This window comes from Nylanderia fulva, unplaced genomic scaffold (assembly GCF_048542155.1).
Source record: "Nylanderia fulva isolate GAGA-0341 unplaced genomic scaffold, ASM4854215v1 Scaffold9, whole genome shotgun sequence".
NCBI lineage: Eukaryota > Metazoa > Arthropoda > Insecta > Hymenoptera > Formicidae > Nylanderia > Nylanderia fulva.
In genome coordinates, this window is record NW_028191026.1 from 6,234,028 (window position 1) to 6,254,567 (window position 20,540).

At 33.5% G+C, this 20,540-nt stretch overlaps 5 protein-coding genes across 9 annotated transcripts; 3 read left to right on the forward strand and 2 right to left on the reverse strand.

Moving 5' to 3' along the window:
* nito (RNA-binding protein spenito) lies at positions 1-8,095 on the reverse strand. The gene is made up of 2 exons (XM_029300100.2): positions 7,762-8,095; positions 1-5,730 (listed from the first exon to the last, which is right to left on the reverse strand). Exons 1-2 carry the CDS (start codon positions 7,884-7,886, stop codon positions 3,531-3,533), a joined length of 2,325 nt encoding a protein of 774 aa, XP_029155933.2. The 5' UTR covers positions 7,887-8,095; the 3' UTR covers positions 1-3,530.
* LOC114928762 (uncharacterized) lies at positions 7,673-13,127 on the forward strand. Of its 4 annotated transcripts, XM_029300098.2 has the most exons (9): positions 7,673-8,423; positions 8,810-8,900; positions 8,991-9,152; positions 9,214-9,443; positions 9,522-11,397; positions 11,480-11,578; positions 11,758-11,807; positions 11,900-12,429; positions 12,536-12,624. In XM_029300098.2, the coding sequence occupies exons 1-9, from the start codon at positions 8,414-8,416 to the stop codon at positions 12,563-12,565; spliced, it is 3,078 nt and encodes a 1,025-aa protein (XP_029155931.1). In that variant the 5' UTR covers positions 7,673-8,413; the 3' UTR covers positions 12,566-12,624. The 4 variants fall into 4 exon arrangements, with proteins under 4 accessions (XP_029155931.1, XP_029155929.1, XP_029155930.1 ...); XM_029300096.2 differs by having other exon boundaries at positions 7,679-8,735; positions 11,900-13,127; XM_029300097.2 differs by having other exon boundaries at positions 7,679-8,440; positions 11,900-13,127.
* A 51-nt stretch (positions 13,128-13,178) lies between these two features.
* On the reverse strand, positions 13,179-14,226 carry mRpL42 (mitochondrial ribosomal protein L42). Of its 2 annotated transcripts, none has more exons than XM_029300101.2 (2): positions 14,009-14,226; positions 13,179-13,640 (listed from the first exon to the last, which is right to left on the reverse strand). In XM_029300101.2, exons 1-2 carry the CDS (start codon positions 14,069-14,071, stop codon positions 13,287-13,289), a joined length of 417 nt encoding a protein of 138 aa, XP_029155934.1. In that variant the 5' UTR covers positions 14,072-14,226; the 3' UTR covers positions 13,179-13,286. The 2 variants fall into 2 exon arrangements, with proteins under 2 accessions (XP_029155934.1, XP_029155935.1); XM_029300102.2 differs by having other exon boundaries at positions 13,907-14,225.
* Positions 14,227-14,276: 50 nt separating this feature from the next.
* Positions 14,277-17,145, forward strand: MED19 (mediator complex subunit 19). The gene is made up of 5 exons (XM_029300123.2): positions 14,277-14,658; positions 14,913-15,264; positions 15,429-15,585; positions 15,652-15,751; positions 15,836-17,145. The coding sequence occupies exons 2-5, from the start codon at positions 15,081-15,083 to the stop codon at positions 16,118-16,120; spliced, it is 726 nt and encodes a 241-aa protein (XP_029155956.2). The 5' UTR covers positions 14,277-14,658; positions 14,913-15,080; the 3' UTR covers positions 16,121-17,145.
* Positions 17,146-17,616: 471 nt separating this feature from the next.
* GluRS-m (putative glutamate--tRNA ligase, mitochondrial) lies at positions 17,617-20,333 on the forward strand. The gene is made up of 9 exons (XM_029300122.2): positions 17,617-17,886; positions 18,127-18,361; positions 18,433-18,628; positions 18,715-18,929; positions 19,079-19,301; positions 19,407-19,567; positions 19,653-19,816; positions 19,887-20,044; positions 20,121-20,333. Exons 1-9 carry the CDS (start codon positions 17,787-17,789, stop codon positions 20,199-20,201), a joined length of 1,533 nt encoding a protein of 510 aa, XP_029155955.1. The 5' UTR covers positions 17,617-17,786; the 3' UTR covers positions 20,202-20,333.
* Positions 20,334-20,540: the final 207 nt, after the last annotated feature.

Sequence of the window (20,540 nt, forward strand, 5' to 3'; positions counted from 1 at the left end):
TATTGTCTCAAGTGACCGTGTCTGCGTAATTTATTTTTGCAAATTTAAAAATACAGCAATCTGATGTCTTCCTTTGGCCTCGATTCTCTCTGAAACAGATTTCACAATTTTACAAAGCGATACCAGAAGAGGTCACAATGAAACTCGGTGAATAGGATGGGATAAGGATGGAAAATCTGCAGGAAAGGAGCAAAGCAGCACAACACTGATGCAAATCGAAACCAGGAGTTTTCCCACTGATAGAACTCACTTTTGATCTACCCGCACACAAGATTGAAAGAATTTTTGCCAGAAACAATGAAAAACCACTTTGTTTTTCCTACAGTTTTCCTTCTCTACTTTTTCCTCTGCCTCTACTATTTTTTCTTTCAGACGCACAGCTACTTTTAGTTTCCTCTTTAAACAAGAATTTCGAATAAGAGCGTTTAGAAAGTTAATTCGCGACTTTAACTGCTGTTCTCTCTTTCACAAACCACAAGAAATGTCACTAATGTCACAGTGGCAATCTCTTTTTCTTTTTTCATTACGGCCAACAATAGATACAAATGATAGGACAGCCTTCTTTCCTTCCTTCCTCCTCCCTTCGCAAACGAAGAAGGAAAATCATTCTCAGGCAACACAAGCACTTGAAATCTACAATCTACATTCTCGCGATTGTCTAAACCGTTGCTCAAATGTATTATCACAGCACTATATTGTTGCACGATAAACTTCACTTAACAAAAAAGCAAGAAAAACTAAATTTCTACATACCGAGTACAAAAAAACTCTCTTGAGAATCAAAAATAGTCTACTTAATTTGTCGGCCACGTGCATGCATTCTTTTATAATCGAAGATTTACAGCATTGAACATTCGATATTTTTTTAACGGCCCTAGAATTTGTCTAATTCCTTTTTACTTTCCTCGCGAATAGCAACATTCATTAGAAAACGTATCACTGTGAATATTATTGAGTTCCTGAGAAGTTTCGATTTTTCCTTTTCTTTCTTTTTCTTTTTTTTAATTATTAAGGTGAAGAAAAACGGTGCTAAGAAAATTGACACATTTTGTAATTTTTCTCTACATAAACTGCATCTATTTTTCCGTTTCAAACACTAAGTTATACTCTTAACCACTGCACCTTCAGTCACATCCAAGTATGAGGAAGATCATCTTTCTTTTCCATCTCTGGAATAAATATAGAAATATATATTCCAGATATGTATTCGCACAAAACGCTTCTCATACTTGAATGTGGAACACAATCACTATTTTTCTTTTTTTTCTTTTACATTTCACTGTACACATGTTTATAGCGCTTTTTTTTTATACCACGAACCAAACACTGTCCTTTAAAAAAATCAGTCCTCACTTGGAAAGAAATAAACTCTCGGTGACATTATGGAAACACAGATAGGAATAAACTTTGCTTTACGATTAACAGATTTCTGTCTCTTCCTGGATTTGCTCCTTTTTTCCTCACTGTCTTCACTTCTCGGCACAGTCCAAACTTGAGAAACTGGTCATAACTATTCACGGATTATTTACTGCACTATCACTTACTATATGTTACGTCACACTAAAGATAAATCTACAGAAGTATTGAACGCTTAATTATACATGTTTTTCATATCAAATATACTCTCTAAACCAGACCTTTCACATTTTTAAAGATTTTTGCAAATTATATTCTCATTTGACACATAGTGTCCTTTCATTATTATAAAGCTATTGAATGTATTTGCCATATATTAAAGTGCACTCTTCGTGAATGTTGTCCACATAATTTTTCTAACAAAAGTATTATTTAGAAGCGTACAGCTTTGTCGATGAAAACGTGTAAATATTTGACTTAATATTGTTAAAATCTACAATCATACAAAAAAATCTTTTTTTCATTATAAGCAGAATAAGTGCATGTTTAGTTACTTTGATATGCACACACGTATCTTTGAAAGATATTCATTCTGCAATTTGCAACAAAGATTTAAGCAATTACATTGAAATAATAATATGCATATCTGCAAATGTGAAAGAACGGTGCACAATATATACGTATAATCATATTAGTATATATATATATATATATATATATGTGTGTGTGTGTGTGTAATATATGTATATATATATATATATATATATATATATATATATATATTGTAATTGTGTATAATACAAATAAATTCTTATACTACATTTCGAAGTAATCACACACATATTTGTAATAAGGATTACACTGTTCCTAATAAGATTCAATATAATGAATAATGATCTTGATAAAAATTGTTCCACTAGTAATCGCTATTATCTGATAGATGGTCAACTAGAATAATGGGGAACAGTACCAAAATTGTGTTTTTTGATAGAAAATAAGTATTCTAATCTCTTAGCTTTTGTATTAGCGGTTAATGTCGACAATATACACATTCATGGAAAAGTAGTCATTCTTCTGAAAAAGTATATCGTATAAATCATGTAAGATTATATTGTACAAAAAAAAATAATATTCTCCGGTAATATATTTTAAAATTACTCATCTAGCGTTAAGCTTAATTAATAACTACAAGAATGAAGAGATCTCATGAAAACGAGTGATGAAAATCCGCGCAGTTAAATTTTTACCTTCAAGAATTTACCCAAGTAATCTCATCAAGATAATATGAAATTTATACAACATGTAGAAGTCTGTATAAATCCTAAGTACTAGAATAAATTCACTAGAGTAAATTCAATTAAATCAAATGTCAAACGTCGCGAATCTTCATCATACATCTAATTCTGAAATAAAGTTGATATTCTCGACATCTCAAGTCAATGCAATATACATTCGTGTGTAAAGTAAAGTATCAAATATTATCATCTCAAATATTATCAATAGCTCTCCTAATCTATAATTATATAAGATCAAATCTCGTCGCATCTGTGGAAGCATCGTTAAAAAGCAAAATACTTACATCGATCAAAAAACACAAGTTCTCCTAAATTCTTTCACACTCTGTACACTGCTTAAGACCCCTGGTTCCTCGTCGATCATGTTGGAATTATGATGTCGGAGGCGAGAAAATACACACTATAAATTCTTGGATGGCATTTTGCAATAAAAAGATACTTTGATGAAAAGGCACTTCAGATGACTTTAGTACACTTTTAAAATATCTCGAAAGCTATTATTTTCCCTCTATAATCAATCAACAGCTATAAAATAACATAAAACTGTGACTTAAAACCTGATCCGTATATAGTCTTGCACATGCGCAGTCATTCCACATGACAGTCTGATAATCATAATCATTTTACAGTTGTTGATCGACTATCGAAGGAAAAGAATAGTTTTCAAAGTATTTTAAAAGTGTGCTATCTAAAATAGTGCTTCATCGAAAATCTTTGCATTTAAAAATGGCATCCAAGAATTTTCAGCGCTATCCCCACTCTAATGTCACTTAATCTAAGATGACCACGTCTAGAATCCAGAAGCCTTAAAGAGAATCTTTGCACTTACGAGATATAAAATCATACGCACACAAGACGAGAGATACTAAAGGTTTCTCTTTAGGCGCTACCTCCCTTAACCACTACGATTACCAAATGATCCTCTTTAAGACTCTCCTCGCTTAAACTAGGGCACGTGCGTTTCAAAAGTTCCGTCGAAAATGCGCAAGGCGGGAAGGCGTAGAGAACACCGGTGCCCTCTGTGTCCTTGTTCAACAGTGATATCACACCAGCCGCCTCCTTCTGCTTCAAATAAGAGACGAGGTTGCGCAGCGGCCGCGTTTGCACGTTGGCATCATCATTCGTGATCGCGGTGCTCGAACCGGCTAGACCAAGAAAGATTGCATGCGAGCTGGACGTCTGGATTCGCTTAGACACATCGTCCAACTTGGGTTGATCGAGGCGCAACCGTTGTGTTATCCGCAACATGTGCTTACCCTCCTCGTCCTTCATGAGCGAGTCGATGATCTCTGTCTCGCCATCGGTCAGATGGAACTTGGCCGGGAACAGCGAGTTCTTCAGTATCAACGCGCCTTGCCAGACGGCGATAGATTTGCGAGCGACGTCCGGCAACGTACGAGAGGTCGATAACATCCCACTGCGAGTGTTCTCGGAATCCGAGTCCGAATCCATCTGTCGTCTGCGTGGAGAACGCGATCTGGATCTGTCCACTCCTGGTTCCCGCGACAGAGATCTTCGCAGACCACGTGGCGCTTCGTACTCAAGTTCGGGCGGTGGTCTTCTGCTTGGCCAGTCGGCCTCGTCGCGCATGTAACCCTCGGGATAAGAGCCTCTGTAGCCACCACGAGTATTTCCTCTTCGGTCGTGCCACGTTGCATTACCTCTGCCACCTCGGAAACCTCTTGGTCCATAACTGAACTCTCCCTCGGGTCCGTATGGATCCCCATAGGGAGACTCGTAATCGACCGGACGAGGCCTGAAGTCGCTGTTCTCCTCGGGATACGGTCTGGGTTTGAAGCCAAAACCAGGCGTCACGTCAGCAAAGTCCACTCTCAGCCGACGATCCGGTCCTCCGAGCGGGAAACCGCGCATTTCCTTGACTGCTGCTTGAGCAGCGTCGATTGAATCGTAGAGTATGTAAGCATTACTGTCACCCTTGATGTAGTCGATTTTCTTGATTGCACCGAACCGATCAAACTCGCGCTCTAACTGCGGCACTGAGGTCCACGGTCCCAGTCCGCCCACCCATATCCGAGTCGTCGGAGTGGCCTTGCCGTAACCAATCTTGCACTGAAATTTACCAATGTACTGACCGGACAGTTCGACCTTGCACCGGTGTGCCATGTCTAGTGTCTGGAAGCGTACAAATGCGTAAGCGTTTCCAGTGCCCGGTGGCGGACGCTTAATATCGATGTCGTCGACAATCCCGTACTTGCTAAAGATACGACGCAACTCTTCCTCCGTGATATTAATCTCCAGATTACCGGCGAACAAGGTTCGAGTCGCGAGGGGGTCGTCCTCGGGCGACACGTGGTGCAGATAATTGGGGAACTTGTCCTTCTTGTTTCTCACGCGCTCGAATCCGTGGCCGGGATGGCGTATTATCATGTGTCGCGGTGGACCGTAGTGATGAGGCGGCGGATGAACGTGCGGCGGTCCGTGAGGATGTATCGGAGGCCGGACGAATTCGTGATGCGGCGGCGGAATGGTCTCGCGACGCATCTCCCGATGCGGAGGCAGGTTCACCGGCGGCCCGTACACCCGGTCGTATCTCTCCAGCGGTCTGTGCCTGTCCGTGGGTCCGGGCGACCGGGCCTGTCCGTAGTATCTCTCGTAATCCGGCGGCGTGATGGATCGCGGACGACGATAGCTCTCGGCTCTGTCGTACATTGGCTCCACTATGGCCATCTTGTCGTAGATGATGATGCGGGGCTTCGCGTGCTTCGCGTCCCGAGCGTCTTCCGAGCTCCTGAAACAGACGTAAGCGACGCGCTCGTCCGGCTCGTGCGAGATCTGAATGGAGTGGTCGCCGAACTTCTTGTACTCCCTGTACAGGGTATCCTTGATCATCTCGTCGCTGGCTTTCGGATGGATGGAGCTGACGCAGAGAACCTTGTAGCTGTAGGGTCGTTCTCGCGGCACATCGCGCGGCGCGCGCAGATACTCGTCGCGATGCGAGCTGGACTCGACATAGCGCGCGTGAGAGGAGGCTCGGGTAGGCGGACTCGGACTCCTTGCGCCCCGGCTTCGCCTTCGAATTCTCTCCGGAGTGATACGTTCGTCGCTGGAATCCTCATACCTAGAGATCGCAAAATATACAAATTAATCAATGTTAAGGTATACAATGTGCTTGAGGATGTATGGGAGATATGATAAGTACCAATGCTACACAGAGAGAATTTTCTCTTAGAATTTACCTTGAAAATCATGGTAATCGTAGGGCAATATGGTACTGCAAGAATTTTTGATAAGAATTTCTAATTAATATTTACCACAAAATAAAAAATATTAATATGTATACAGTAAAATTCAGTAATCGCACATATTTTATATCTTATTATAATCAGAGAATTAATTTATTAATCAGAGAAACTCTTATAAAATTCTTCCAATATCATATTGTCCCTTGATTACCATAATTTTCAGAATAAATTCTAAGAAAAAATTATCTCTGTACATTTAGACCACTTAAAGAATCATAAGTTTTTCACGTAGTTCTTAATACATTTTGAAATTAATGAAATTTTACTATATATTTTAGTAAAATTAATCGCACATATTTTACATCTTATTATGATCGATTAATACTTTTTATTAATATTAATCAGACAAACTCTTGTAAAATCTTTCATTCATCTTGTAGAAAATCTGTACATCTTAGATTTGTTTGTTGTAACTAAACTGATTAGTTTAGCTAGTTCAACTATTGGTTAGTGACTGCGTTAGTTAGTTCATCTTTTTTACTCGCATTAGAAGAAAGAAGATAAACTCGACTATATTGAACTAGTGCAGCCAGTTCAACTAAAATGAACAGACTTCTTATAGAAAATTACTACAATTTAATGTCCTAACTTTCAGCTGTTTTCAGCATTGACACAACCAGATGCTCAGTAATCGGAGAAAGTCATAATTTTAACAAATTATGGTTATTTTCTTTTAAACGTTCTGTAAATGTTAATGTAATTTTGCAACATTGTTTTTTAAAGTTCCATGTAAAAAATTTGAAATATGATACAATCTTTTCTACAATTCAAATGTAATATATCAATCATAGTAATAAATTTTCATAAGATGTGTAAAACTAACAGAAATTTAAATTGCAATATTTTTAAATAAGTTAGTAAATTAAAGCCAAAATAGTTTCTTTTAACCAGTAACTTCAGTATCAAAATGAAAACTAGACAATTTTCATGATTTTGTACCATTTTTAGATGTCTCCCATACATCCTCAAGCTAGATTTGCATTAATTTCCATAATAATTCTAATAAACAGAATAAAAAATACATTTACAAGTAGCAAAAACATAGTATAAGTTCTGATAGGTAGAGAAATATTAGATGTTGCAGAATGGCCTTGTGTAGCAAAAAATTTCAATAAAATCTTCCGAGTTATCACTACCCAGTAAGCAAAAAATCATTGCTACAACGTTATTATTGTTGTCAAGTATAGTTTTTAACATTGTATGCAACATCATTATGAACAAACTTTGACATCGATTTAGAGGTTTCGGTAATGTTGAAATTAACGTTTTTAAAATATTTTATTAATATTATGAGAGCAATATGTTATTAAATAATATTTTTAAAACATTTATAAAACATCAATTAAAATATTTTTTTAGAATATTTATTAATAATATTTTAAACATATTTATACAACATTATATCATAACGTTTGGAAAATTTATATAAAATCAACATGATAAAATGCTGATTAAATATTTCTTGCTTACTGGGGAACTAAAAAAAAAAAAAAAACAAGATTACAGAAATATCTTATCTCTCTTCACATGCTTAATTATCTATACAGATAAATAATTGTTGTCCAACTACATTTCACACACACTAATGAATCATCACACATATACACAGGAATGAAGGCCCGAAGGAAAAAATGTGACCACACATCATCACCATTGATTGATTCACAGTTCAACGATCTTATCACGAGAGGGAGTAATGGGAGGGAGAGGAAACGAGCTCAAGGAAAGAAAAAAAAAAATAAATAAATAAAGGCGTATTAGGAGGAAATGCGTGCAAATTCGTGTCGCAAGTAAACGAATCGCAGAAAGATGCGCGAACTTCGGCGAAACTTCCCCAGGTTCCTTACCGTCCCATCGAGGATCGGCTCCGCTTGACACGAGGAGGCGGAGTGTCGCGACTCGAGCTCCTCTTCATGTTGTTGCGGATCTTGACCGTGATTTTATGTCGATCGTCCCGCGGAATCCCAATCATCAACGCTGCTTGCTGCGCCGGAACTCAACGAGGAACAAGAAAAAAGAAAGAAAGGCGCGGGGGAGACGGGGGAGGAGGAGAGACGCGTGCGACAGCGGAAGCAGCCTGGCCAGGAAATACCGCGGATTTTATTTTCTCTTCCGAAAACGACTACGCCTCGTTCTTCGGAACGCAGCGAACAAAATGGCGTCTCCGTCGTCGCCTCCGCCCGCCTCGGCGCCACTCGGCCTCTCTCGGCTCCGCTCGGCGCGCCGATTCGTCCGCGCATGCGCGCTCGTGACGTTTCGGCCGCCGACCAATCGGGAGCGAGGGAGCTTCGCTCGCTTGATTCCGATTGGCCGATCGGAGCGTCGTTATTTAGAAACGTTCTATTTTCAAAAGATAAACTGTATATGAAAAAGTAACCTATCACAGGACATTTGTATTATACTTTGAAAAATAGTGGAAAAATAATATAAAGCAATAAATAGTTTTTTTTGACAACAGACTGGGGTCAAGTAACATAACATTAACAAGAAATCAATGATATGAGACAAGGTTCAAAAAGAATTGAAGTGTGTCAATATAATGACAAACTGTAAACCGGTTGACGACACGTTAAACTAAAAAAAAAAAAAAATTTGTATTATACTTATTGTGTGATAATGATGATAAAGGAAAACGATTTATTTAAATTCGAGAACTTTGACGTTTTATACGAAGTTTCAATGTCAAAGTATAAAATGAAAAATTGAAATATAGTTTAAATGTCAAAGTTTTGAGATTTAAAATACAAAGTTTAATCATGTATATTTATTTGGGAAGGAAAACTAATTGATATCGATTGTTTTGCTACGTAAATTATTCATGGTTTGTCACTATTACAGTGAAACGTGTATAAACTAAATTTTTGTCAAGTATACATATTGTAGCATTTATTTCAGACTGCAAGAGGATGTTAGCGACTCCGAAAAAAAAGGGTGGCTTATTTTTAGCTTCATCCCTCTGCGATGGACTTGAGGATAATAACATAAGGCAAGAATATATGATGACAAAAAAGATCTAGAATTACATTATTTTATAGATTTCCTAAAAAATTAATCTACAAATTTTTCTTGTACACAGGCAAGTGGCGACCCTTCTGTTAAATAAAGATGCAGATCCCAATGTCTTAATTCCAATGCATGGGGTTACTCCATTTCACTTGGTCATTGGGAATGATTCAGAAGAATTTGCGGAAGAAGTCACCAAGCTTTTCTTACGTCATGGTGGCAATCCCAATGTGAGGTATGATCATAAATCTAGTCCATATTATAATTATGTGAATGCAATACTTATGTATTTCCAGATCAAATGATGGAATGACTCCGGTTCATGTGGCAGCAGCTTGGGGAAGATTAAATATATTACAGTTACTTTTAACAAATGGTGGCGATCCATTGCATTTGGACAATGATGGACGCAGTCCATTTCATTATGCCTTTGACGGAAAGTATTTCAAAGCTGTGACAATGCTTGCAAATCACTGTGAGAATATTCAAGAGGAGGATGACAAGCCAAAGTATAATATGGTGCTCGGTAAGCTTTTTTTTAAGAGTTTAATTCTCGAATAATCAAATTGAATTATTTATTATCTTTTTATTCTTAATATTCTAGATAAGGTTTTAATTACTAATGGGGACATTGTTGCTGAATATGTTGCGTCAAAAGATATAGTATCAAATTTGGATAATATAATAATGAACAATATACTTACTGATTTTAATTCAAACTCTTCCTCAATGATTGTAAATTTGAATAACACACTGAATGAAGATAATATTATAGAGACTAAATACAAACTATTGAACAATTTAGATGAATATTCCTCTAGAGCTACTAATATTATAACTGCTCAACTGCAGAATAATCTTGCATGGACTGATAAGAAAGAAGTGCCAAACCACTCGTTGATTAATCTTGATTTTGACTTTGCAAACTTGCATCTTTCTGATGTCATGCAAAAAGAAAAGTGTCTTGTTAGTCAAATCATCAATCATTTTTCAACATCATTAGCAAGCGATTGTACTATTAACGAGACTTTGCATAATCGCAAAAGGAACAAGTGCAAGAAAAGCAGTATTGCGGAAAGTGATTCTGATATGCCGGATGAAGTAAAGAAGGATATAAGTGCACATAAACGGAAATATTACAAGAATTTACAGAATTATCCATCTAAACTACAACATACTTCTAACAAAAATATTTTAAAACTCGATACTCCTAACGTGAGAGGACAATATTCGAAATATAGTACACAAAGTTCTTCTAGGAAACAACACAAAAAAAATTCCAATGAAATTCCTGTGACAGCATGTAATATTTTGAATAATTCTATCGTTAGTATGTCGCCGAATTTTAATACTCCTAATTATAGACAGAGAAAAAATATTGCTAAAACGCCATTAACACCGTCGTATATTAATGATTCCATCGTTAGTAAGTCACCTAATTTTACAACACCAGATTGTACAACTAAGAAGAGAAATCTAGAAAAAACGTCGCACATCAACAATCATTCTTCCACGAATGTATTCAAGAAGTTTCGTGAGTTCGCAACTCAAATGCAATGTTCCGAATTTAACTGGAACAAAAAACATGTTGCACAATCAACGCCAAGAAGGAAGAAAAGATCGATATACAAGTTTCATTCCGGTTCCAAGAAAAGAAGACTTAATCCGTATCAATATGAAAGTGATGTCACTTCTGATGAATTTACTGCTTGTCACGAATTAAAACTAGTTGATTTGAATAGAACAATCTTCGAAGGAGCTGAAAATACTCGTTATGATATCCTAGATTCAAGTAGTGATTATGCATCATTAAATGTTAAAAAATCCTCAAAAATGAGATTTTTGCAAAATCATTGCAACAATTATTTGGTAACAAACTTAGATGAGGGAAGATACGACGAGGATAGATTATTACTTATAACACCTGATAACAGTCAGGCAAATCTTCAGGACAACAGCTTTAATCAAATGGAAAAGGAAAACAAATTTGTGAACAACTTTAATAATCTTAAGAAACATACGAAATTTGAAAATGATCAAATAAATACCGAATTTGTAACAATCAGAAAAGATAGATTTAAAATTGATAAAGCACCGAAAATGACGGACGCTTTCACTAATAATATAAAATCTACTTATACAACCGAATTTGATATGTTGCATAGAGAAAATTGTATAGATTGCGTTGACTGTGACACCAAAAAATTACTGAATGAAGATCTGGATATGAATATAAGTAAGACTTGTAATTTACATGCAAAAAATTGGTGCAATAATGAATGTCATGAGCCACAAAAAATGATTAAAGAGAATAATTCACTGCCAACTGTAAACTCATCTATACAGTGTAAAAAACAGGTATATTTACTAGATTCTGAAAGATACTCTTCCTCGAGACTAGAAAATAATACTGATTCCAAGAAGATGGAGAATATACTGAGAGTCAAAAGCTTAGATATGTACAAAATCGAAAAAAATTCGTGAGTATGGCACACTATTTTTTGAGAACAGTATTTTTCAAAAGTTATACAATTTCTTACTTGAATAAAATGTGAATTACAGGTCTACGCTTTCATATGTTAGCACTCAAGAATATAAATATGAAGATCCAGAAGAAGGTGTAATTTTATTAGAACGACGGCTTTGCATCACACCATTTAGGTGAGTTTACAACTACAATATTTATTTTTTTCTAAGCTTTCTTCTAATAATAATTTATATCAAGTTAAATCATTTACATAACACTTTGTTTACAACTTTGTTTGTAAAAAATGAGAGATGAAGTTTATCAATCTTAATCTTATCAAGCTCATATATATATAATCTTATCAATTTTTCAGTACCTTCAGTGGCAATGAATGTGATGTCAAGAGCAAAATGATAACATCTGGTAAGCTAACAAAAATTTCATCAATATATTATTAACTATAAAAATATTGATAATAGGACAATTAGAAAATATGTTCTTTATTTTATTATTAGATACATCCAGTTCTCAAAATTTACCAGAAGAGCTACTATTCATTGATGATGCTACTCTTAGACGAGAGCTTAGACAGCTTGGTGATCAACCTGGTCCAATTACTGATACAACTAGAAAGCTTTACCAAAGACGTCTTATGCGTTTAAAAAGCATCAGAGGCGCTAATACTTCATCAATGCCAAACCAGCGAAACGTCTCACAAAATCACGCTGAACTGAGCGACAAAATCAAGTCTTATTTAGAGTTTGGAGATTGGTTAAATCATGTGGATACCTACAAAAGTCTAGAAAAGCATGTATTCCAAGAATTTGTATCGCCAGATCCATCTCGAAGGTGGCGCGAGGGCAGATCAAAAACGTCTTTCACTTATCTACTATTAGATCCGCGTATAACACAAGATCTACCGAATCGTAGTGTACATCTGACAGAAGCTGAAGTCTGGTCGATCTTCCTTAACGCTATATTTTACATTGGGAAAGGCAAACGTTCCAGACCGTTCGATCATCTTTATGATGCATTTAAAACATGGGTTGGCAGTTCAACTATTACAAACAAAAAAATCAACTGCATTCTTGATATATGGAATAGTGATCATGGCGTGATCTGTTTACATGTTTTTCAAAATGTTATTCCAGTGGAAGCATATACAAGAGAGGCTGCCATGATAGATGCAATAGGGAGAGAACATTTAGGTAATTGCAAGAGTGGCGAATATTATGGCATTGCAGCAACATGGAGCATGCAACAAAAACGAAAATTTGGTAGATATTTATTGTACAAAGCTTTGCAAATTTTTATGCAAGAAGGAGAAAGGCAACTTTTTCCACAACATTTGTAATATAGCAAGATAGGGACAATATAACAAATCAATCAATTTTTAATATTTTGCTAGATTACAAATCAGTGATATAAACATGGCAGCAAATATATATGTATAAATGTTAATGTATCAGTAGTAGAATGTAATTATATTATTATTGTTTTTGATAATTATATTTATGGACAATATTAAGTATGTCGCTTGATAAAATATATATATTTTTATTAATATAAAAAGCATGTGTCATAAAAGTATCAGTCTAATATATATCGGAATCACTTATTGTAATATAATACCAATTGATAAGAGTAATTATTTCTAATTTCTACCTCTTTTTTTCTAAATAGAAAATTTGTACAACATTATATATGTAAGTTTAAAGAAAAAATAAACCAAATTATAAATCATCAAGTAATTCATTCAGTTCATTTATACAGATAATGTAACACACACAAAAGTTATCTTTGTACAGCATTTATTGATATAAATTTCCTTAAAAATAACTACATGTTTAGAGCAAATTTAAACTTTTCTTTCAGAGCTACTTTTGAAATGTCTTTCAAAGATTACAAGTATGGTCTGTCAGGTTCTGTCTTTTTAGCTCTTTTGTCTCTGCTTCTGGGAAACCATTTGTGTTTTGTAGTATGTGTAATCTTTGCTAATTCATGCACAAGCTGAAGGGGCTTCGTTTTTCTGAAGACATCTGCAATATCTTTGTCTCCGACACGTAATGCAGAGGTATCGGGCTTCTCCTCAGGCAAGGGTAAGGAACATTCATACGGAAACTGTTTCTCTGGATGCCAACAGACAACCATCCTATCATCTTCCGTAAATATTACTGCTTCCGAAGGTAAAGTGCTATACTGGGCATGTCTCACAGAATACATGCAAGCTCGAACCGTACGCAACATAGGATTCATCTAGAAATAAAAAATCAATTAAAATTATCATCATTATTAATATCATGTTACATATTCTTATATATTTTATATATACTATTTATAATTAACGTAGAAAGCATGTGTCATAAAAGAATTATTTATATATATATATATTATTATGTATAATACTATTATTTATATTATTTATAATATATTATAATTTTACATTAACAATCTATTTGCAAAATAACTTATTTGTAGTTGTTTCATGTATATTTAAGCAATATTGTTTTAATTTTCAATACCTCTCAATATCTTTTTCAATAATTTGATGTACCTAATTTATTTATATATATTTAACACATTTTCTCTTCAAGAAGAAAATCCATGTAAATATCCGGTCTAACCTCATTAAACATGTCGCACAGTTTCATTTCAATTCTCCTATTGGCTGTTGAATAGCCTAACATATTTTTTTCATCTCTCTCTACTTTATTATAAATTATAAAATGCGCCGAAATTTTCGTAAAGACGAATAAAAATAAAAAATTAAAATTGAATTAATTAATTTCTTTCGTGAGGAAAATGAAATAAAATTATAATCTAGAATAAAAATATGAATTTTCGGAAATTGTCGACACTTGAAAACCGGGCTTGATCTCCTGTCATGCGGATCCGCCTGAAACACATATGATTCGTGGGCGACGAGCGAGGACGCGTAAAACGACTGCGTGCAACCAACCGAGTTTTCTGCGTCGAGCCGATTCCGGAATCTCGGAAGAGACCGCTATCCTTCGAGGAAAGCGATGATAGCAGCGGAAAGCGTACATTCGAGTGTATCTCGAGTATTTTTACGTTCCACGTCGTAGAAGAGGACACTTTTTGAGGTCATTGTACTTTCCTTAAATTCCGACGATGCGTGCAGCACGTTCCTAGGATGCCGATCGCCTTCCTGGCTCAGCGGATATTTACATGGATTCTCTCTCTTGAAGAGAAAATGTATTAAATATATATAAATAAATTGAGTACATCAAGTTATTGAAGAAGATATTGAGAGGTATTGAAAATTTCAAAAATATTGCTTAAATATACATGAAACAACTACGAATACAAATAAGTTATTTTGCAAATAGATTGTTCATGTAAAATTATATTATAAATAATAGTATTATATATAATAATATATAAATAAATAATTCTTTTATGACACATGCTTTCTATGTTAATTATAAATTGTATATATAAAATATATAAGAGTATGTAACATGGTATTAATAATGATGATGATTTTAATTGATCTTTTATCTCTAGATGAATCCTGGATCGGCCTCGAACTCCTGTCAGAATGCTGCAGCCGTCGATGAAGCTTCGACGCTGACGAGTGTCCTTAGTTAGTTGGACTGTGTAAAATCCATTTCCGGAGGTGTTCGGATCAGTAGATTATTTTGACGTAAACGTGCAATAAACTAAAGCCCCAGGATGATAATGGGCGATCAGTTTCGCAAGGTGGAGCAGTACTCACCGAAGTCTTCGCCGAGGGGCGCGCGTTCCCCGGTTGTGTCTCGTCAGGATTCCACCGGGACGTTAAAGACGACTATTTCCCTGGGCAAGAACCCTTCCATCGTTCACAGCGGACCTTTCTACTTGATGAAGGAACCCCCAGGTAATGAAAGTCATGTGAGCGAGGAAGATGGGAACTTAAAATCAATGTTAATTACATGCATTGTATTGTATTCTTGTCTTTATGTGAGCATTATGGGAAATTTTGGAAGTATTTTTAAAGGAAAACTTGTAATTTTATTAAGGATAAATTTGTTGCTTCTTCAGGGGAAAGCGAACTTACTGGAGCGACAAATTTAATGGCCTATTATGGTCTCGAACATTCCTATAGCAAGTTCAGTGGTAAGAAACTCAAGGAGAAGCTGTCGTCTTTCCTGCCAAATCTACCTGGTATCATAGACAAACCTGGACATCATGATAATAGGTAATTTGAATTTTCTAAGAGGAATAATTGCAAATTATTATATTTTGTTTTATCCTTCCTTTCTAGCTCCTTGCGATCAGTGATTGAGAAACCTCCGATATGTGGTAAGGAGTTATTGCCTTTAACGAGTGTACAACTTGCTGGTTTTCGACTGCATCCTGGCCCAGTAAGATGTCTTTTTATGTTAAAATATATGTATACAATATCGGAACAAAAAACAAATTACTAAATGTGTAACATAAATTTTCAGCTACCAGAACAATATAGATATGTTAATCAAGCTCCTCAGAGAAAACACAAGAATAAGCACAAAAAGCATAAGCATAAGCCTGGAGAAGTACTCAGTGGACAAGAGGTTGCGACGACGGATGTGGGTGGTTCCGATACGCATGAGAAGAAACATAAGAAGCAGAAGAGACACGATGAAGAGAAGGAGGCTAGGAAAAAGCGGAAGAAGGAGAAGAAGAGGAAAAAACAGAAACATAGCCCTGAACATACTGGTAGCCTCACACCGTCTCAGCATTCCAATTCGTGATCTCTAATCTGTCCCTTTCAATTCATGCCAAATCTTTAATCGAAACGTATGTTTGGATCATCTCCATGTGACTAAAAAATGTATATATATATGTACACACAATATGTGTATATTTATTTTTTTTAGGCATAATAGATGTTCCTTGTTTAGCATTAGATACGAAAGAAAAATTAAAAATAAAGAAAATGTGCAAATTATGTGTATATATATATATATATATATATACATGTATATGTATATACGTATGTATGTTATATATATATATTTAAAATTTTATATAAATTTATATAGGAAATTTATATAAAAAAAATATAATTTTTTCTGTTTGGAAGATTGTGTATAAGTCTACTTTCTAAAGAACGAAAAATTTATAAATAGTATAAATTTTATGAAATTTTTTGCTCAATTTTTTTCTATTATTTTGTATGTTAAACACATACATAATTTTGTTCATTACAGACGAAAGGCGCTTGTATATACCAATTAATATATAAATAATAAATTCATCAAACAAGACACTAAAATGCTAAAATAGTTAAAATTTTGTTTCTTTTTTTAATTTTACGGCATACAGTTTAATGGTTGCAACTGATGTAACATAGTTTATATAATTTTGTAAACTTTATATATGTAGCCTTTCATAATATCATATATCATTCTTTCTTAAATATCTAGTAGTACCTTTATGTATTCAAAGTAGTAAAAGAGAATGTAAAATACGAACATGTGTAATATAGTAGTCATGCATAAGATATATTAATTCAAAAATTTATTTGTGTATGCTTTTATCATTTAATGAATAACGAATGTATGACATTATATCATAACAATGAAACTAAAATGTATATATATTTGTTATGAAAGAGTGTGAGGAAGAAAAATACTACTATTCTGCATAAAGTGTTCGTTTATGAAATCTAGGAAAGTATATACATACACACAATTCTTATGCTTTAAGATTTAAATGTAATATTTATAATGTAAAGAAATAGAAAATTACAAAATGATCAATTCTGTGATTGCAATTGACACTTTTATTTAGATCTTAATTATGTTATATTTCTATTCTTTTTCCTTTTATCAATATGAATATTAATCTAAATATAAAAATATTTGTATATATATTTTTTTGTTTCAATATCGAAAAATTAATTCTTTCTGAATTATTTTGCTTTTCTCCTATCAAATTTAATATTCATCTCTGATTTTGGATAATGTTCTTATATATTATAAAAGAACAATTGGATAAAAATAATGCAATGTTGAAATAAAATTTTTTCTCTATATTTTTATTTCAATTTCAATAATTGAAATTTAATTTATATATATATTATATTACATTATATTTATATCTTATATATATATATATATATATATATATATATATATATAAATTAAAAGAATAGAAATTGAAATAAAAATACAGAGAAAAAAATGTTAATTTTTTACAAAAATATGTATATAAAATTTTAATGTAATTTTCATCAGTACAAGAATAAAATTAGTATGTCCGAAGAATAATTGTGTCCTAATCACGAACTTGCTGAACATATGGCTTCAAATTTGCGTCCTTCGAAACGAAGTTCCTGGAAGAAGTCATTAGAATTCGCGTTGTATGAACGGTTTATTATCTTTCTAGGATTCATTAGAATATTTTAATAGAAATATGCAGCGTAATTTACTCCGAGCGTCAAATTTTCAGCTATTGCAAAAACGCTTCTTCAAGAAATACCATGTCAGGGTTAGATTTGCGCCCAGTCCTACTGGTAATAATTCATCAACACAAACGTATCATTTTTATTCTTCTCCTGTAGTGACAAATTAAAATTTTTATTATTTAAAGAATAAATTTTGATATTCAAATATTTTATGTATTATAATAAAAAATGTATGTTGTAATTAATATGTATGTTATAATGAATATATGTATTATAATAATTATATATTTTATTAATAATATTATTTTATGTAAGCATTGAATGTCAATTTTCATTTATCTGTTTTAGGTCATTTGCACTTAGGAGGATTACGTACTGCATTGTACAATTATTTATTTGCACGCAGCAACAAGGGCACCTTCCTTCTGAGAATCGAAGACACCGATCAGACAAGAGTCGTTCCTGGAGCAATAGAGAAACTTCAGGACGACTTGCTATGGGCAGGAATCATACCTGACGAGGATCCTACCAGAGGTGGTCCAACCGGTCCTTATGTACAATCAGCACGGCTTGAATTATATAAGTATGTATTCAAGTGATGAAATAAAATGAGAAATTATGGATAATTTTATTTAATTTCTCAACTTTTTGCAGGGAACAAGTGTTGAAACTCTTAAACAATGAATCTGCCTATTATTGCTTTTGCACTGAGACAAGACTGAATTTATTAAGAAAAGAAGCAATAAAATGTGGCCAAATACCTAAATATGATAACAGGTGTCGACATTTTAATAAAGATAAAGTGAAAGAAATGCTTAGGAAGAATTCGTCTTATTGTATCAGATTTAAGGTATCCTTTAAGTTTATTTTTTTTTACACATATTATTTGATTAGTAAAAAAATGTCAAAATAGTTGTTTACACTTAAATATTTCAGTTATCATCCACACCAGAATCCTTTAACGACTTGGTTTATGGAGATGTATTGCATGATATTTCTAAAACTGAAGGGGATCCAGTCATTGTAAAATCAGATGGCTATCCTACTTACCACTTTGCAAATGTGATAGATGATCATTTTATGGAAATTTCTCATGTCTTACGGGGTATTGAGTGGCAAGTTTCTACACCTAAGCATATTATGCTTTATAAGTATGTAGCTTTATTCAAAATAATCATCTGTTCACATGTTTTAAATCAATTTAAATAAAAACTTTTGAATTTAAAATTTTTTCTAAAACTTAAATTTTTATTTATTTAATTTCTATATAATCATATTTAATTGATTTTATCCATTACAGAGCGTTTGGTTGGGATCCTCCTATTTATGGACATTTGCCTTTAATATTAAATGCAGATGGAACCAAATTATCAAAGAGGCAAGGTGATATAAAGGTTGAGTCATTTAGAAAACAGGGTATTTTTCCATTAGCATTATTGAATTATGTGATAGGCGCTGGCGGTGGTTTCTATAAAGAACAACAGAATCAAGATCTTTACAGTTATCAGCAGCTAATTAAAAAGGTATAAATGTTGATAATAGAAAATTAATTAAGGTTGCTTTCTTTATATACATTGCAATAAAATTCTTATTTATATATTATTACTTATATATATTCTGCTTTTCAGTTCGATATTAGTAAATTAAAAATGAGTTCTGGCAAACTTATGCCTGAAAAATTATTAGAGTTTAATAAATTGGAAATAGCAAACTTGCTAAGAAACGAGAAGAATCATAAATTTTTAATTGAGCGGGTTAAAAAATTAGTGTTGGAAGCATTTTCCGAAAGGTATATTTAATGTTGTATAGAATATCGTTAATACTATCTTTCATCTTTTTTCAAGAGAAATTTAATGATATTATTTTTATTTTAGGAAAAATGATGGAAGTTTGCAGTTGGATGATTATCACATAATTAGTACGTTAAAATGGTCACAAAATAGAATATCTACACTCAATGATCTTGTCAAAGAGGAGCTTGCATTTTTATGGATTGTTCCAGCTTCTGTGCCAAATATTGAACAAGCTGGATGTTCAGGTATCTCAATATTTCTTTACGCAAAAACTGTTAATTCTATTGATCAAAGCTATATTACATATTATTTCAGATGCGATCAAACTGTTAAATGCAGAATTAGGTGAAATAGATGAAAGTAATTACAAGACTGATTGGATGATCATGTATCTGAAAAACTTTGCCGAAAAGAATAAAATTCCATTTGCTGCTTTGATGAAAATTCTGAGAAGCGTTTTAAGCGGTTTAAAGGTAAATACGGCGTGTAAATATAAATTTCTTTCCATTATGAGAAAAATATTAATACATACAATAAAATGCTGTATAGGCTGGACCACCCGTTGCTGAAATGATGGAAATTTTAGGAAAGGATAGAACATTGTTACGATTACAGCGTTGCGTTTCCTGAGAATTTATATAAATTATTTAATTGAAGATTGTGATATACTTTATATTGATTGTGACATATTTTCTATTGACAGTAAGATACATCTGGAATAGATTTGTGATTAAATTTATATGTTACTATATATAACAGAAAGAGTTCAGTATAATATTATTAAAATATCTTCCACAAATAATTGCATTTTATTGCTGGAAATTAGAAAAACTATTTGTAAATTATTTACACTTTTAATAATTAATGCTATTCTAGTCAAGCATTTTTTGTATATAATTTAAAATAAATTAAATAAAATATTTTGTCTATATTTCCATATATTATTCCATATATTTTATGGAAAATATA

Coding starts and splice junctions, on each gene's coding strand:
- nito (XM_029300100.2), bottom strand. CDS start 7,886: ATGATTGGGATTCCGCGGGACGATCGACATAAAATCACGGTCAAGATC. Junction 5,731..7,761: donor AGCCGATCCTCGATGGGACG/GTAAGGAACCTG, acceptor TGCGATCTCTAG/GTATGAGGATTCCAGCGACG.
- LOC114928762 (XM_029300095.2), top strand. Junction 11,398..11,479: donor TACAAAATCGAAAAAAATTC/GTGAGTATGGCA, acceptor TGTGAATTACAG/GTCTACGCTTTCATATGTTA. Junction 11,808..11,899: donor GAGCAAAATGATAACATCTG/GTAAGCTAACAA, acceptor TTTTATTATTAG/ATACATCCAGTTCTCAAAAT.
- mRpL42 (XM_029300101.2), bottom strand. CDS start 14,071: ATGTTAGGCTATTCAACAGCCAATAGGAGAATTGAAATGAAACTGTGC. Junction 13,641..14,008: donor TGTGCGACATGTTTAATGAG/GTTAGACCGGAT, acceptor TTTTATTTCTAG/ATGAATCCTATGTTGCGTAC.
- MED19 (XM_029300123.2), top strand. CDS start 15,081: ATGATAATGGGCGATCAGTTTCGCAAGGTGGAGCAGTACTCACCGAAG. Junction 15,586..15,651: donor CCTGGACATCATGATAATAG/GTAATTTGAATT, acceptor CTTCCTTTCTAG/CTCCTTGCGATCAGTGATTG. Junction 15,752..15,835: donor TTCGACTGCATCCTGGCCCA/GTAAGATGTCTT, acceptor ATAAATTTTCAG/CTACCAGAACAATATAGATA.
- GluRS-m (XM_029300122.2), top strand. CDS start 17,787: ATGCAGCGTAATTTACTCCGAGCGTCAAATTTTCAGCTATTGCAAAAA. Junction 19,568..19,652: donor TTGGAAGCATTTTCCGAAAG/GTATATTTAATG, acceptor TTTTTATTTTAG/GAAAAATGATGGAAGTTTGC. Junction 20,045..20,120: donor GCGTTTTAAGCGGTTTAAAG/GTAAATACGGCG, acceptor AATGCTGTATAG/GCTGGACCACCCGTTGCTGA.